This window comes from Myodes glareolus, chromosome 7, assembly GCF_982192425.1.
Source record: "Myodes glareolus chromosome 7, mMyoGla1.1, whole genome shotgun sequence".
In the NCBI taxonomy this organism is placed as follows: domain Eukaryota; kingdom Metazoa; phylum Chordata; class Mammalia; order Rodentia; family Cricetidae; genus Myodes; species Myodes glareolus.
In genome coordinates, this window is record NC_142032.1 from 60,558,682 (window position 1) to 60,577,175 (window position 18,494).

The window sequence follows — 18,494 nt, forward strand, 5'->3', positions numbered from 1 at the left end:
CATGAGAGGGGGAAATGGACACATAGACCTCTTGTAAGCCAGCTCTCTAGGACTGTGAAGTGGAGCAGAAGAACGTGCTTGCTTGGACACCCAGCAGGACATCAGTCTCAGCCAAGGACTAACACAGGGCCTCCATACATTAAGTTTAATATGAAGACTGTGGTTGGGTATCCAACTAGAAAGTTCCAAGGAGGCTGGAGGCCCAGGAGTGGGTACTATGAGGAGGTCTGGCCACCAAGACTTCAGGGACCAGGGCTTTGCTAGGCCCCCAAACACCTTTCTCCTCTCACATAGGCACCTACGTCCTTAAGCCATGCCAGAGGGACCATGGTAAGAGCGAATGCGTCCCATGTGAACCTGGATACTTCATGACGCACAATAACAGTGAACTTGGCTGCTTTCAATGCTCTCAGTGCCGGGATGTTAAGTGTGGAGCTGTGGCCGTGAGGGCAGCCTCTCCACTGATAGTTAAAGCAGGTAGACTCACAGGGGGAGGAGCCACAGGTAGATAATGAAGAAGGCAAACTCTGGCTTCTTCACACTCTTTACCAGACACAAAGGCCCAATGAGCTTTTTTCTCCCTCCTCCCCCTCTTAGGGTTGGGAGCACTGTTCCATGGTAGAATGTTTCCTTGAAGGGAAACTTTGGGGCTGGGTACTCCTCCCATTCCTCTGTTGTCCAGTTCGAAACTCTGTGGAAGGAAGGAAAGGAAGGCAGGTTGTTGTGTTTGTGTGGTCCCTGTGTTACACGACAGGGTGAAGGCAGATTATGTGCCTAGGATGAAGAGCCTGGGAAGATGACCTAACTGTGTCGTAGAACGTTGCACACTGGGACAGACTCCCACCCTGGTGACTGACCTGCAGCCACCCTGTTTCCATAGACCAAGAGGAGGTGGCTGCATGTTCTCAGATGGCTGATCGTGAATGCCAGTGTAAGCAGGGAACCTACTGTAACTCTGAAAACTGTGTGGAGAAGTGTCTTCGGTGCAGCAGGTACCAGCTAGGGGAGGGACAATGAGTATAGATCCCCACTCCTGCCCCCTAGTCCCCTAGCCCCCGAGTCTTACTGTAGAGGGGCTCCTTAGGGTAGCGCCTGCCGCACAGATGAACTCAAACAAAGGATGCTTCCTCCTGGAAGCTGCCTGGAGTCAGTGCTCATTCATTCATTCACTCACTCATTAACTCACTCAACAAACAACCTTTGAGCCCCAACAGTGAGAGACACAAACATAGCATAACACAAAACGGAGATATAAACATAGCATAAGACCACTAATATGGACTGGGAATGAAGTGATGTTGATAGAGGGTTTGCCTACCATTTACAAGGCCCTGAGTTCCACCCCCAAAACTGCATAAACCAGGTGTGGTGCTGTAGCCTGGTGATCCTGGCACTGGGGAAGTAGAGGCAGGAGGGTCAAGGTAAACTACATGGCAAGTTTAAGGTCAGTTTGGGATAGAGATATTGTCTGAAAAAACACTACTGGTGATGAGTGAATCATGACCCTGGGGGCCACTGCACACTCAGTTGGAAAAATCAAAAGATTACTTTTGGGTAGAGGCTCAATGAATCAGGGAGGGATGAAATCACAAAAAGTTCAGGGGGAAAGAACTCTAGGCAGAGAGGATGACAAAAGTGACTTACTGTTAATTTAGAGCGGGGAAGGAGAGCTAGAGAGATGGCTCAGGGCTAAGATATGATCTGCTTTTCTAAGGAACTGAGTTCAGTTCACTGCACCCACCTCAGGAGTCCCATAATAGCCGGTAACTCCAGCTCTAGGGAACCGGACGCCCTCTGCTGGTCTCGTGGACATCTGAGCTCACATGCACATGCACGCACATCTGAACATAAAATAAACTTTAGAAAGGAATTCAGTGGAACCAGGAGTCTAGCTCAGTGGGTAGAGTGCTTTTATAGCACACACAAAACCTTGGACTCAGTCTCTAGCACCCTATATACCAGGTATGATGTCTATAATCCCAGTGCTCGTGGAGGCAGGATGACCAGAAGTTCGAGGTCATCTTTGGTTACATAATGAGTTTGAGGCTAGCCTGGGCTACGTGAAATTCTGCCTAAAAAAAAAAAAAAGTAAAAAAAAAAAATCTGGTGGCCACCTAACAATGACCATGAGCAGGGAATGAAAGCAGAAAGTTATTCTTGTATGGTTCTGGAGTCAAGAAGTCCAACACCAAAGGTGTTCACCGGTCCTCATCGAAGGTGTTCACAGGTCCTCACTGCCTCTGAAGACTCTAGGTCAGTGCTTCTCAACCTTCCTAATTCTGTGACCCTTTAATAAAGTTTCTCATGTTGCAGTGATCCCTAACCATTAAATTATTTTGCTGCTACTTCATAACTGTAATTTTGCTACTGCTATGAATCATAATGTAAATATCTGATGTGTGTGATAGCTAATATATAACCCATGTAAAAGGGATTGAGACTCCCAGGTTGAGAACCACTGCTCTGGGAGCCTCTTCCCTGGCCTCTTCTATCTTCTGGTGGTGGCAGTGGTTGCTGACATGTCACTCTAGTTGCCACCTCCCTCTCCACGTAGACTTTGCTCCTGTGCATTTGTCTCTGTTTCCCTCTTGCAATCAAGTGACCCTAATCACTTGGTTAAGACCCATCCTAACCCAGTGTGACTCCGATTTTACTTAACGTCATTTGCAAAGACCCTGTTCCAAGCAAGGTGAAGTTCCAAGGCTTCAGGCACACGTGAGCTTGGGAGGACATTTTTGGGAGGTATCTATAGCAATGAGGTCTCTTGTATAATAGCTTAAATCTGTTATTTGTTTGTTTATTATGTGCATAATGTTTGCCTGCATGTCTGATGCCCATGGAGGTCCATAGAGGATCGCGGATTCCCTGGAACTATAGTTGTAGGTGGTTGTGAGTCACTGTATGGATGCTGGGACAAGAACCTACTTTCTCTAGAAGAGCAACTAATGTTCTTAACCACCGAGCCATCTCTACACACACACACACACACACACACACACACACACACACACACACACACACCTTTGAAACTGGGTCTCACTGGGTAGCCTGGAACTCACTATGTAGACCAGACTGGTTTGAGCTCACAAGAATTTACCCGACATCTGCTTCCCATGGCCTGGGATCAAAGGTTTTCACCACCACACCAGGCAACAACTTGCATCTGTGAGGCAGGTTAGATACCCATGAACATAACTCAGAAAACACTGAACTGTGTGAGTAAAGACTGCCTTCAACTCCAGTTTGATGCAGGCTCTTGATGGTCTGTACATGTTTGCCTCTTCCTTGCTCACACTGTCTTTGTCTCTAGGCAAACTTCTCTCTATGTGGAGGGACAGCAGGTCAGGTCTTCATAGCTGGACATTCTATCCAGGAGGGCAGAGGGTCCTTCCCTAAATATAACAGACACCCCTAAACTCTAATCTCTTCAGAGTGCTTTTGCCAGAATGGCAAGGCGTAGCAGGGCCATGCTGGGATGGGGCTGGTCCTTTTTAACCCTGTGGGTAGAGAAGAGTTCTGGGCTGCCTGGGTGGGAAGTAACACACTCCTCCACTTTCCTTCCAGATGTACAAATGGCAGAGTCATCAGGCAGTGCAACGCCACGATGGACACACTGTGTGACACGTCGGATTCAGAGTCAGGTAAGGTGCTGTCTCCTAAACTCTCATTAAAAATGTTCACGGACTGGGTGGTGGTGGCGCATGTCTTTAGTCCCAGTACTCGGGAGGCAGAGGCAGGCAGATCTCTGAGTTCAAGACCAGCCTGGTCTACAGAGCCAGTTCCAGGACAGCCAAGGCTACACCGAGAACCCCTGAATCAAATACCTCTTCCCAAAAAATGTTCATTGGTGTACTGGCTAGTTTTTTATGTCAACTTAAAACAGACTAGAGTTATAGGAAAAGAGAATCTCGACTGAGAAAATGATCTCCCACCAAATTGGCCTGTAGGCAGTCCTATTTAGCATTTTCTTAATTAGTGATTGATGTGGGAGGGCACAGCACACAGAGGATGATGCCACCCTGGGGTAGGAGGTCCTGGAGTTTATAGGAAAGCAGACATAGCAAGCCATGAGGAAGAAGCCAGTAAGCAACAATCCTCCACGGCCTCTGTAGCATTTCCTGCCTCCAGATTCCTGCCTTATTTCCCGGGAAGATGGTCTCAAACCATAAGCTGAAACAAACCCTTAACTCACCAAATTGCTTTTGGTTATGGTGTTTTACCAAAGCAATAGAAACCTAAGCTAAAACAGCTGAGAAGGTGACATTGGTATTTATAGTTACTATTAAACTCTACCACAGTAGAGAAAATAGCCAGAGATTAAGAACAAATGACTGTGTTTGGCCATGTGCCAATCAAACTTTACAAAAGCAAGCCATGGGCTGGCTGGATTTTGCTTGGGAACTGCAGGTCAAGAATCTTGTCTTTGGGGTGCTGGAGAGATGGCTCAGAGGTTAAGAGCACTGATTGTTCTTCCAGAGGTCCTGAGTTCAATTCCCAGCAACCACATTGTGACTCACAACCATCTGTAATGAGACCTGGTGCCTTCTTCTGGCCTGCAGGTACACATGCAGACAGAACACTGTAAACAAAATAAATAAATCTTCAAAAAAAAAAAAAAAAAGAATCCTGTCTTTGGACTGGAGAAATGGGTCAGCCATTATAGGTTAGGCTCAAAACCCAAAATGTAAGAATCTGTCTTAGTCAGCGAACAAAATCCCAGAGTCGAGCTGCAGCGACCCCTCCTGGTACTTCAGTCTCAAACCAAGGTCTTTGTGAGTCCGGGCCTTCTATTTGTGTATCTGTCACCAACTGTTTTCACAGCAGGTCCTGATGTCCAAGGGCTCAAACCCTCTTTTTCCTCCTTCTATAATGTAGTCTGAACACCTGAGAGCTGTGATGTGTCGCTTTACCTTTCAAATTCAGCTTGTCCACTTCCACAGAAAGTTTTTTGTGTATTTATGCATATGTGTAGTGTGTTTATATATGTGTAAATGTGTGCACATGTGTGCATCTGTGTGTGAAGGTCAGAAGCCGACATTGTCTTCTTCCATTGCTCTCTCTTTTATATGACTTATTTTTAACATATGTATGTACACACAATGTAATGTGCAAGTATATGGATTAATGCTGTGTGAGCAGGTGCCCGCTGAAGCTGAAAGAGGATGTTGGGTCCTCTGGAGCTGAAATTAGAAGGGGTTTTGTTGGGTTCTCAGGAAGAGTAGCTTGTGCCGTCAGCCACTGAGCCAACTCTCCAGCCCCTTCACCTTATGTCTCTCACTGAACTTGGAGCTTACCAATTTGGCCAGATTGGCTTAGACAATGAGCTCCAAGGATCTGCCTGTCTCTACCCTCCCACTCCAGTGCTGAGGTGCAGATGTGCACTGTGTGGGTACTGTGGATGCAAACCCAGATGCTCTTGTGTGTGGCCTGAACTTTACCAACCAAGCCACCTCCACAACTCCTAAAGAAAGTTTTCATTAAAAGCTACAAGCAGGATGGGGTTGGAGATAAGGGTCTGGGGTTCAGAGCACATGCTCTTGCAGGGAACCTGGGTTCGATCCCAGCACCTATGTGGTGGCTCACAACCATTAGATGCCCTCTTCCGAACTCTTTGTGCACTAGGCACATACATGGTGTACAAATATACATACAGGCAAAATATTCACACACATTAAAAAAAAAATCCTGCAAGGAGGGGCTGACAAGAAGTCTCAAAAGATAAAAGCTCTTGCCATTTGGGCCTGGCAACCTGGGTCCAATCCCCAGAACCTGAAACCCACGTAAAAGTGAATGGAGAGAACAAACCGAAAAAAGTTATCCTCTGACCTCCATACACATGACATTAAACTGTTTATTTGTTTTTAAAATGGGGCTAGGGGGCTGGAGAGATGGCTCAGAGGTTAAGAGCACTGCCTGCTCTTCCAAAGGTCCTGAGTTCAATTCCCAGCAACCACATGGTGGCTCACAACCATCTGTAATGAGGTCTGGTGCCCTCTTCTGGCCTTCAGGCATACATGTGGACAGAATATTGTATACATAATAAATAAATAATTTTTTTTAAATGGGGCTAGGGAGCTCAGTGGATAAGAGCTTCTATCTCTGGGGCTCACTGGTTGTCGGTCTAGCTGCAGGTTCAGGCAGAGAGACCCTGTCTCAAGGTGTAAGTAAGGCAGAGAGTAATAGAGCAGGACATGTGATGTCCGCCTCTGACCTCTGCATGTATGTGTGTGTATGCACACGAGTGCACATGCACATACACATGTAGACACACACACAAGCATGTAAATATAAATAATAATAAAATGCAATTTAATAAATAATAAATAAAAAATCTAAGTGTTACAGCACAGGTATGTAACTTCATCACATATGCTGTTGAGGCAAGAGGATCGCTGTGAGTTGAAGGCCAGTCTGGGCTACATGGCAAGATCCTGTATCAAAAAATGAATAAGTAGGAGCTGGAGAGATGGTTCGTTGGCTAAGAGTACTTGTTGCTGCTGCAGAAGACCAAGGTTCCATTCTCAGCCCTCACGTGGGAGCCCACAACCATCTGTAACTCTAAGGGATCTGGTGCCCTCTTCTGGCCTCCAAAAGCACTGCATGCACACACATACACATAGACAAATACCTATACATATAAAAATAGTTAAACATTTAAAATAAGGTAAATAAATAATGAGTAAAAATTTTAGAAGGATGCTTAATACCAAAAGTAATAAATAAATAATAAATAGAAAGATTTTATCTGAGACTAAGAAAGTCTTTATATTGAGGTATGCGAGAGAGACTGGCTTCCCTAACCTTCAGTCATCCATGAAGTTGCTGACAGAGTCTGGGGTCCACAGTTCCTTCTAACCTGTTCCTTCCCCCATGTATCTGCATCCTGGCTCTCCCTGGGCTGTGATTTCACAGAGTGCAAGGCCAAGACTCCTGAATGGTCTGAGTATGGGGAATAGAGCCACCTGTCGCTGTTCTGGTGAGGTCACCCTTAGCTCCTTCCAAGGAGCTTAGCAGCATCCCATGGCCTCTGAGCCTGGACAGAAAGCAGCTTCTGTGGTTTGTCACTCTAATAAAGACAGCTGTGCTCCGCTCTGCCTCAGCAGCCTTCTGTCTCATTCCAGGAACGCCAAGCTGTCATTGTCTCTGCCTGTCTGGAGCTTGGAAAATTGTAGTTGTCACGGCTGCTGTCGTCGTCATATTAGCTGCTGTCATCAACATCGTAGCTTCTTGCATCTTCATCATCAGGTGTTGTAAAAGAGGTGAGTGAGTGCCGGGCAGTGGTGGCGCACGCCTTTAATCTCAGCATTTGGGAAGCAAAGGCAGATGGATCTGTGAGTCTGAGGCCAGCCTGGTCTACAGAGCGAGTGTCAGGACAGGCTCCAAAAGGTACAGAGAAACCCTGTCTCGAAAAAACAAAACAAACAAACAAACAAACAAACAAACAAAAAACAGAAAAAAAAGAAAGAAGAGGAAAAAAGAAAAAGAGAAAGAAGAAAGAAAAAGAAGTGGTGAGAACTAGAGCAGTCTGTATATCCACGAGAAATAGTCATGTGCAGCTGTGTGTGTGTGTGTGTGTGTGTGTGTGTGTGTGTGTGCGTGCACACACCACATATGTATAGCTAGGTGTCCAGAAATCAAAGCATTAGATGCCCTGGAGCTGGAATTACAGGTGGTTATGAGCTGCCTGACATAGGTACTGGAAACCAAACTGGGGTCTTCTGCGAGAGCAGTACTCATTCTTAACCTCTGAGCCACCTCTTCGGTCTCAGAAGAGGCAGTGTGCTTGACAAGGCTCTAATTTTCTCACTGCAGATAGCCCCGAATAGTGTCAAAAGCAGCCTCTCAGGTTAAGGGGTCATGTTGGCAGGGAGCACCTTCCAGGGTGTCCCAGCCTGGAGCAAGGGACAGAGGGATGGGCAAAAGGGGCTTCTGAAATCCCCTCCCAAGCCAGAGGTTCAGAGGTGTTGCCAGGTTCTGTAAACACCAGTATGAATTTACTATGCATTTGAGACATTTCTTCTTCCATTTCCTTCTTCTTCCACTGCACCAGGGTGTCGAAGATCACCACATGTTTCAAAAGAGGAGACCCAGCTCTGTAAGTAGTGTGATGGGAATTCTTTGGATTTTTTTTGGGGGGGGGGTTAGAATCTCTTATAGCCCAGGCTAGCCTCACACTTGCTATTTAGATGAATATGACTTTGAAATTTAAAAAAGATTTTTTAAAAGTATGAAGTATGTGCATGGGGTCTGGAGAGATGGCTCAGAGGTTAAGTAAGAGCACTGGCTGTTCTTCCAGAGGTCCTGAGTTCAATTCCAGCAACCACACTGTGGTTCACAACCATCAGTAATAAGATCTGGCACCCTCTTCTGGCCTGCAGATATGCATGCAGACAGAACACTGTATATGTAATAAATAAATAGATCATTTTTATTTAAAAAATTATTTATTTATTTCTTTATTATGTATACAATATTCTGTCTGCGTGTATGTCTGCAGGCCAGAAGAGGGCACCAGACCTCATTACAGATGGTTGTGAGCCACCATGTGGTTGCTGGGAATTGAACTCAGGACCTTTGGAAGAGTAGGCAATGCTCTTAACCGCTGAGCCATCTCTCCAGCCCCTAAATAGATCATTTTTTTTAAAAAAAGTTATGTGCATGAGTTTTTCTCCATATATATATATATGTATATATATATTACATACATGCATACATACATATATATGCAGTATCTGTGGAGGCCAGAAGAAGATGCTAGATCCCTTGGAACTGGAGTTACTGAACCATCCTGTGGATGCTGGGAACTAAACCCAGGTTCCCTGGAAGACCAGCCAGTGAATGTTTCTTAACACTGAGCCTGACCAAGAGTTTCTGACTCTCTTTCCTCCACCTTCAGCACCAGTTTCCCAGGCTCTGTGGGTGCTATGCCTGCGTTCCCTTACTAAAAATTTATGATGGTGACCTATTGCTGAGTGCTTAGCTCTTGTTAGAGTGGCAAAGCAGTCCCAGAAAGCCAGGCAGGTGTGGGCATCCTGCATCCTGGGGTTTGGGTGGTGTTTGTGTCCTCTTTATCTGAGCTGAAGTCTGTGCTGGAAAGAGGCTAAAGTTCTTGTGGTTTTGACACCAAGTAGAAACTGAGGCACAGAAAATCAAAAGAAGATGTCTTGTTTTTATAAAAGACTGCCTGAACCCTAAGAGGGACACATGGATCGCCCTGGGAAGGGGAAATAGATGAGATCTCCTGGGTAAACTGGGGGCAGGGGGTAGAGAGGAGGGGATGGGAGATAGGTACATAAGGAAAGCAATTGGTCTGTCCAGTTGGGGCAGGGGTGGAGAGGGAGGGCAATGAAAGAGATATCTTGACAGAGGGGGCCATTATGGAGTTAGGGGAACCTGGTGCCAGGGGAACTTCCAAGAATACAGAAGAATGACCCCAGCTAAGACTCCTAGCAGTAGTGGAGAGGGGACCTGAACTGGTCTTCTCCTGTAATCAGATTGGTGACTACCCTAATTGTAACCATAGAACCTTCATCCAGTAACTGATGGAAGCAGATGCAGAGGTCCACAACCAAGCACTGGGCCAAGCTCCAAAACTCCAGTTGAAGAGAGGGAGGAGGAGACTATAGGAGCAAGAGGTGAGGGATCAAGATCATGCCAGGGAAACCCCCAGAGACAGTTGACCTGAGTTCATGGGAGCTCATGGACTCTGGACCGACAGCTAGGGAGCCTGATGGAGCTGTACTAGGCCCTCTGCATGTGGGTGACAGTTGTGTAGCTTGGTCTGTTTGTGGGAACCCTAGCAGTGGGACCAGTATCTGTCCCTGACACATGAGGTGGCCTTTTGGAACCTATTCCATATGGTGGGATGTTTCACTCAGCCTCCATGCAGGGAGGAGGAGGAGCTTGTTCTGCCTCAGCTTGATATGCCATGCTTTGTTGACTCCCATGAGAGGCCTTACCCTTTTTGAGAAGTGGATGGGTGCAGGTAGAAAGGAGGTATGAATGGAAAGAAAGGAGGGAAGAGAAGTAATGGTTGGTATGTAAAATAATTTTTTAAAACACAGCCAACTAATAACCAAAACCTACAAACAAAACCTAGACCATATATAAACTTTCCTTTAGAACCTTTCAATTTTCAAATATCAAAAATGCTAATTTTTGACACACATGATGGTACACACATCTTTGGTCCCTGCACTAGGAAGGCAGATCTCTGTGGCCTGGTACAGATCAAGTTCCAGGATGGCCAAGGCTGGCTACACAGATAAATCCTGCCTCGGAAAACCAAAAAAACCAACAAACAAACAAATCAAAAAAAAATCTTAAGTTCCCTCCTCCCTTTCAGAAGCAAGCAGGAAATGTTCAGAGCAGCCCTGAGATTTTACTGTTGCCCACACTGGGCCTCAAGCCTAAATCTCACCTGGTGCTTGGAAACTCACAGGAAGAAAAAGAAAAAAGGAAAGAAGAAGAAAGGAAGGAAGGAAAATAAAAGGAACTGAGACACTGGGCTAAAGTCATTTACTTAGAATAAATTTTACTTGCCAAGAATGATTTGGAACAATGTCACTCTGAACTGAAAAATAGAAAAAAAAAAAAACTCCAAGCTTTAAACCACAATTCCTATAAGGAAAGTCTATGTAATCAGGGACATGCAGGCTGGAATTCAGAATACAGAGTGAAGTTACATCTCCAAACACATTCTTTCTCTTCACCCAGAATACTGAGGATTTTATTTTTGTACTGAAAGAATAATATATTTAGAATACAAATTAGATATTCTATTTCAGATTTAAAAAGAACTTTAAAATTATGCCTATACTATTCTCTACAAGTACACCCTGTCTAAAAGTCTCTTCAGTACTTAAGACAATGCATGCTCTTTTATTCAAAAAAAAAAAATCAAGAATTTCCAGACTTAAAGACTACAACAGAAAAAAATGTAATGACAGTCAAATGTCTGGGACAGGCCCAGCAAGCCTCTAGTTTGTTTGTTTGTTTGTTTGTCTGTTTGATAGAAGGGAGGTCTATGCGTGGTATTTACTCGTCTGGGGAGAGGGAGGGGGGGTTTTACTTGTGGAAAAGTCTGACAGGCCTGTAATTTTTTTCTTACTTATTCTCAGATAATGTCAAACCTACTCATCAGTAAGAATGATATGGAAGCAGATTTTCTTTTATTACTTTTTTCACTTATGATTCAGGTATAAACTAATACTTTTATTTTTATCTTACCACTTTCAGTATTTTTTTTACATTTTTTGTTGATATTTATTGAGCTCTACATATTTCTCTGCTCTTCTTCCTGCCTCTCCCTTTCCCCTTCAATCCTCCCCCAAGGTCACCATGCTCCCAATTTAGATCTTGTCTTTTTCTACTTTCTTTTTTTCTTTTTCTTTTTTAATATTTATTTATTTATTATGTATACAATATTCTGTCTGTGTGTATGCCTGCAGGCAAGAAGAGGGCACCAGACCTCATTACAGATGGTTGTGAGTCACCATGTGGTTGCTGGGAATTGAACTCAGGACCTTTGGAAGAGCAGGCAATGCTCTTAACCACTGAGCCATCTCCAGCCCCTTTATCTACTTTCTACTTCCTATGTAGATTAGATCTATGTAAGTCTCTCTTAGTGTCCTCATTGTTGTCTAAATTCTCTGGGATTGTGGTTTGTAGGCTGGCTTTCTTTGCTTTATGTTTAAAAACCACCTATGAGTGAGTACATATGATAATTGTCTTTCTGTGTCTGGGTTACCTCACTCAAAATAATGTTTTCTAGCTCCATCCATTTTCCTGCAAAATTCAAGATGTCCTTATTTTTTCTACTGTGTAGTACTCCATTATGTAAATGTGCCACATTTTCCTTATCCCTTCTTCGGTCGAGGGGCATTTAGGTTGTTTCCAGGTTCTGGCTATGACAAACAAAGCTGCTATGAACATAGTTAAGCACATGTAATTGTGGCACGATTGGGCATCCTTTGGATATATACCCAAAAGTGGTATTATTGGGTCTTGAGGAAGATTGTTTCCTAATTTTCTGAGAAATCGCCACTCTGACATCCAAAGGGATTGTAGCAGCTTGCACTCCCACCAGCAATGCAGAAGTGTTCCCTTTTCCCCACAACCTCTCCAGCACAAGCTGTCTTCAGTGTTTTTGATCTTGGCCATTCTTTCAGGTGTAAGATGGAATCTCAGAGTTGTTTTGATTTGCATTTCTCTCATGACTAAGGATGTTGAACATTTCCTTAAGTTTCTTTCCTAAAGTGTCTTTCAGCCGTTTTAGATTTCTCTTCTGAGAGTTCTCTGTTTAGGTCTGTACTCCATTTTTTTTATTGGATTATTTGTTCTTTTGGTGTCCAATTTCTTGAGTTCTTTGTATATTTTGGAGATCAGACCTCTGTCTGATGTGGGGTTAGTGAAGATCTTTTCCCATTCTGTAGGCTGTCATTTTGTCTTGTTGACTGTGTCCTTTGCTTTACTGAAGCTTTTCAGTTTCAGGAAGTCCCATTGATTAATTTTTTCTCTCAGTGTCTGTGCTGCTGGGGTTATATTTAGGAAGTGGTTCCCTGTGCCAATGCATTCAAGTATACTTCCCACTTTCTCTTCTATGAGGTTCAGTGTGACTGGCTTTATGTTGAGGTCTTTGATCCATTTGGACTTAAGTTTTGTGCATGGTGATAAATATAGGTCTATTTTCATTCTTCTACACATTGATATCCAGTTATGCCAGCACCACTTGTTAAATATGCTTTCTTTTTTCCATTTGATATTTTTTGCTTCCTTGTCAAAAATCAGGTGTTTGAAGATGTGTGGTTTGATATCCAGGTCATCTATTTGATTCCATTGATCCTCCTGTCTGTTTTTATGCCAATACCAGGCTGTTTTCAGTACTGTAGCTCTGTAGTAGAGTTTGAAGTCAGGGATTGTGATGCCTCCAGAAGTTCTTTTATTGTACAGGATAAAATTTTACTCAGTTTATCAAATACATATATGCTATCATACTGGCTACAAATATATGCATTTAGTATAATAGGCAATATATAGCATCAATATAATAGCATCAATCTGTAAACTTAAGTCCCCAAATGTAACAAATTCACCCGTTTTCTATCTGTATCACATAGCTACTTCATTTCTGTATTATGCACACCACATTCCATTTTAATTATAACATTCATCTACAAAAAAATTTAAAAAACAATTAAAAACTAAAAATAAACAAATAGATAAATTTTTAAAACTTAATAAGAAAAAAAGTATGTGGGCTCTTGTAACAGACAACTCCAAAGTAGGGCCAGCCCGCCAGGAAGGTACTGTCTTGCCATTCTAGCAGTTAGAAGGCCAAGCCTAGGTGTGTCGCAAGCCAGGTCTCTCAGTGGCTCAGAGGGTCGCTCCTTTCTTTCCAGCTTCTAGGAATTGCCAGTCCTTGGCTTAAGCTAGTCTGTCACCATCTTCAGATGGCCTTCTCCCTGCCTGACCAGTCCTTGGAGTGTGTTCTCACCCATACGAGCTTATTCAACTGAGGGAATAGTTGCAGTCAACAGGTCATGAGCCTATCTTTTAGAAGCCATAGGTCACTCAATTGCAGGCATGTCCTAGGAACTGGTCAGGCCCTGACTTCACATGGTATAGATCTCCCTGGCTTGCCTCCCAGATTGTGGCATCCCTTCTTCTCAGCCTGCCTTAGGTGGGACTTGCAAGGCACTGCCCTGAATGCTGGAGGCCTCAGCAGGGTAAGGAAGAACAGGGCCAGTCTACACAAACTATTCATCCTGAGCTTCTGGCCTCCCTAGAAGATACCAGAAGATCCTTCAAGAAGGAAGACTGGAGCCACGGTGTGCTTGGCTGCTCTCCATCCTGAGCAAAAGTTGGATAGTAGGTTAGTGACAGTCTTGATTGGCTCTGTCCCATCCTGGGTCTCCTGACCACTGGGGATTACTTGGGGACATAAGAAGCCTCTTATATCCTGAGATGCAGAATCCCAGAAATGCAGCAGCTTTCCTCCAGAATATTCCAGAAATATAAGTAGAATCTCTGTGAGTTCGAGGCCAGCCTGGTCTACAAGAGCTCGTTCCAGGACAGGCTCCAAAAACAACAGAGAAACCCTGTCTCGAAAAACCAAAACATAAAAAAAGGAAAACCTAACTTAACATGACTACAAGTCTGACTATTATAAATGACTACCTATTAATCTATATTTCTTAATTTTACATGAATTAAATGAAGTACACAAATACAATACCTTAAACAAGAAGAAATACATATACACAGTGTAACAAAATCGACCTTCAATTTGTATCAATAGACTAAGATCCATACCAAGGCAACGTATTCATCTCTAAATCATATTCCCCTTTAAATAAAAACAAACATTTATAAACAATCATGGAGACTTTTTGGAGGTCTTGTTCCATAAAACCACATTAGCTTGGAAGTAATTGACAGGTTCTTGTCTTCTGTGGAAACAAAAGCAGAACCTCTTTTTTAAAGTAACATATCCTTAGACTCAAATTTTGAAGTCAAGATAGCTTTAAAATACATATGTTCGTTTAACTTAGCCCCCAGAATCAAATGTCTCTCTGAAGTCAAAAAAAATCAAAGAAAACACAATAATATGCATAATTCAGATTCTCTGTGTATATTCCATCTTTACATGGCTCATTTTTCTTCACTCCTTTAATCTATGGCTGTACTCTTTTATATTACTTTTACTGTTTCTTTAAAGACTTTGCTTTATTTTCAAAACTATTTCTTTTTACAAATGTCTATACTCTTTTTCTTTTCTCTCCCAAGCCTACATGCATTTATCTAACACTGTGATCCATTCAGAGGTCTTTGTCATCTGAATCTGTCTTTATTGCATATCTGTAGTCATTTTCTCACCAGGAGAGCTTTTTTTCTTAAAAGCTAAGCAGACATGACTAGTACCAACTCTGTAGCCCTGCCTGTTTGTTCCACCCAGTCCAACATGGCAGAGGCATATTTACTTCCTCTGTGAGTCATGCACACCACCCCAGCTCCAGGATGCAACAGGACTATGTCATCATTAAGCAATTTGTAGCATGCTGCTCACAGACCCCATTTAAGTGCAGGACCTCCCAAAAGAGAGAGAGTTCTTTCTCCAGCACAAATCAGGAAGCCAGATCTTAAAGAAGCTGTTCAATTTTTTGCTGCTAACACTGAGTCAGGAAGACTTCTCTTAAAGGAGCTGTGCCTCTGCTTCCTGCCAACAAACAGAGTCTACCTGAAAAAAAAAATGCAGCTACCAAGAAACTGTGCTTAACTCTGTTCTTTTGTGTCTAGAATTCCTTCCCAATCTCTCTCAGTTTTTATGTGGATGGAGTTGCCTCACATTGGCACATATTTGTAAACAGAGGCTGCTCATTCATTTCCTGGCCACCCAGACCCAAGTAATCAATCTCACAGAAACTATATTAACTACACCTTCACGATATAAGAGCTAGCTAGAAATATGCCTGAGTCATTGGCCTTTTCTATTCATCTGTGTATTACCACAAGGCTGTGGTTTACTGGAAAGGCTCCAGGTCCTTTTCCTTCGGCAGCTACATGGCATCTTCCTGATTCCACCTGTTTTCTCTCCATATCTCTGTGCAGATTTCCCACCTGGCTTTATTTTGCTAAGCCATTGGCCAAAACAGCTTTATTCATTAACCAACAAAAGCAACACATAGACAGAAGGACAGCCCACATTATTGATTTGGTTTTTTTTTCCCCCAGCCTCTAACACACTACAAAGTTCTAATGAGTAAACAGGTGGCATTCCTGAAGCTCACTGGATTTAAGGTCATTGATGTTCCTGAGCATGGACATAGAGGAAACAATGAACATGACAAGCTTGGGAGTGTTTGTGGAATGTTCCTTTACACGGTGTGAATATATGTTACTGTGATTTGTTTACTAAAGAAGCTGATTGGCCAATAGCTGGACAGGCAGAGGTTAGGCAGGAGAGTCAAACTAAGAATGCTGGGAAGAAGAGTGGAGTCTGGGAGTTGTGAGCAGACACAGAGAGAACAAGATGGGCATAAAGTGCTGAGAGATTTCCATTTCGCTGATCATTAAGGAGGTTGAACATGACCTTAAGTATCTTTTGGCCATTTGAACTTCGTCTGATGAGAATTCTCTTTTCAGTTCAGTACCCTATTTTTTAATTGGGTTAATTAGAATTTTCATATCCAGTTTCTCGAGTTCTTTATATATTTTGGAGATCAGACCTTTGTCTGATGCGGGGTTGGTGAAGATCTTCTCCCATTCAGTAGGATGCCTTTTTGTCTTAATAACAGTGTCCTTTGCTTTACAGAAGCTTCTCAGTTTCAGGAGGTCCCATTTATTCACTGTTGCTCTTGTTGTCTGTGCTACTGGTTGTCTGTGCTACTGGGGTTATACATCGGAGGTGGTCTCCTGTGCCCATGTGTTGCAGACTACTTCCCACTTTCTCTTCTATCAGATTCAGTGTGGTCAGATTTATATTGAGGTCTTTAATCCATTTGGACTTGAGTTTTGTGTATGGTGATAGATATGGATCTATTTTCATTCTTCTACAGGTTGACATTCAGTTTTGCCAGCACCATTTGTTGAAGATGCTTTCTTTTTTCCATTGTATACTTTTAGCTCCCTTGTCGAAAATCAGGTGTTCATAGGTTTGTGGGTTAATATCAGGGTCCTTGATTCAATTCCATTGGCCAACGTCTCTGTTTTTATGCCAGTACCAAGCTGTTTTCATTACTGTAGCTCTGTAGTAGAAGATCCTTGGGCAGCAGAGTAGAGGGTGCCTGAACTGGCCTTGCCCCACTATCATACTGATGATTATCTCGAATATCACCGTAGAATCTCCCTCCAGCCTGTGATGGATGGAGATACAGACAGAGACCCTCATCAGAGCAACAGACTGAGCCCCCAAGGTCCAGTTGAAGAGCAGATGGAGGGAGAAGATGAGCAAGGAAGTCTGGACCACGAGGGTTGATCCACCCACTAAGACAGTGTGCCTGTTCTAATGGGAGCTCACCAAATCCAGCTGGACTGGGACAGAATGAGCATGCGATCAAACCGGACTCTCTGAATATGGCTGAAAAATGGGGGCTGACTGAGAAGCCATAGATAAAGGCACTGGGACTTGTTTCTACTGCATGTACTGGCTTTTTGGGACCCTAGTCTATTTGGATGCAAAGCTTCCTAGGCCTGGATGTAGGGGGGAGGGCCTTGGACTTCCCACAGGACAGGGTTCCCTGCCCTCTCTTAAGGAGGGAGGGAGAGGAAGGAGAGGAAGTGGGGGAGCAGGAGAGGAATGGGGGGAGGGGAGGAAGTGTAAATTTTTGAATGGAAAAAATAAATAAATAAATAAATAAATAAAGTGCTGAGAGAAGGTACTAAGCCATATGGCAAAGCATAGATAAGAAATATGGGTTAATTTACAATGTAAGAGTTAGTTGGTAATAAGCCTGAACTATTAGCCAAACATATATAATTAATATAATTCTGTGTGGTTACTTGGGAGCAGCTGGCAGGGCTCCTAGACTTGAGTCTGGCCTCCCAAAGACTAATTATATATGTGTTTGTGAAAGACCCGGATAAATCCAGACCCCTCTAGCAGGAAGAGAAGAGCCAAAAAATCTAGGATTAGCCAGTTCAGTGACTCTGTTTCAGGAACTAACTGAAGATAAAGTTAGATTGTAATCTTGAGAAACAGGGAGTTAACACTGGTATTTTTGGAATTTTCCATGACTTGGATTACTGGGTTATGGTTTCTTCCCTTAAATATCCCTTCTCCCAGCTACTTGGGGTCGAACTCCTCCCCTGCATGGGTTATGAGTTTTGGCCCTGGTGCCCTGGTACCTGTCAATAAACCTCGTGTGATTGCAGCAAGGACCGTCGCTCGTGAGTTCCTGTGGGGGGGGTCATGTTATTCCGAGACTTGAGTAAGAGTCTCCCCACACTGAGGGCCTTTCATTTGCAAGCTGTGACAATTTAGCTGTTAAAAACATGTATTTGCTAGGCCCTCAAGCTAAAGTCAAGTGTCTTTTGGTGCAGGACTGAGACATTCCATATAGGCCAGCTGAAGTGGAGCCTGCACCCATCCCACTGCATGCCCTGTGAACTCTAGATGTGACAAGCCCTTCTCTTGTGTGAGGCTCAGCAGTTTTGTGTGGCCAGAGGGCTTCCTTCCTTGAAGACCACTGTGGCCTTAGAGATACGAATGTTTGTGTTCTGAACTTGTCGAACAAGACAAGAGCCGCCAGTTTGGGGTCACGGTGGCGTAAAACGGCCTCCTAGGAGCCAAGATTAGGGGGACCCAAATGCCCTTTGAGCCACCACACCCCTGCATTTTACATCAGGGTATGACCAGATAAGGTGCTTTGCTACCCATAGAGGCTCACAACAAAGACCCCTTGCAGGCCTGCCTGAGCAACCAAGGACTCTGCCACACTGGGCACTGGGGACAGTGTCTGTGCTTTTAGGCTGTCCAACCCCCAGGCATTTACCTA

The 18,494-nt window shown here is 43.7% G+C and overlaps 1 protein-coding gene across 1 annotated transcript in view; it reads left to right on the forward strand.

The window, feature by feature from the left end:
* Window positions 1-17,870, forward strand: part of LOC125415866 (tumor necrosis factor receptor superfamily member 26-like) — a 28,430-nt gene extending 10,560 nt beyond the window's left edge. The window contains exons 3-10 of the mRNA XM_087908262.1: window positions 295-422; window position 598; window positions 881-992; window positions 3,565-3,641; window positions 7,122-7,259; window positions 8,051-8,095; window positions 11,121-11,198; window positions 16,840-17,870. Of these exons, the coding sequence (XP_087764388.1) occupies window positions 295-422; window position 598; window positions 881-992; window positions 3,565-3,641; window positions 7,122-7,259; window positions 8,051-8,095; window positions 11,121-11,146 (527 nt within the window). The 3' untranslated portion in view covers window positions 11,147-11,198; window positions 16,840-17,870. The remainder of the gene's footprint in view (window positions 1-294; window positions 423-597; window positions 599-880; window positions 993-3,564; window positions 3,642-7,121; window positions 7,260-8,050; window positions 8,096-11,120; window positions 11,199-16,839) is intronic.
* Window positions 17,871-18,494: the final 624 nt, after the last annotated feature.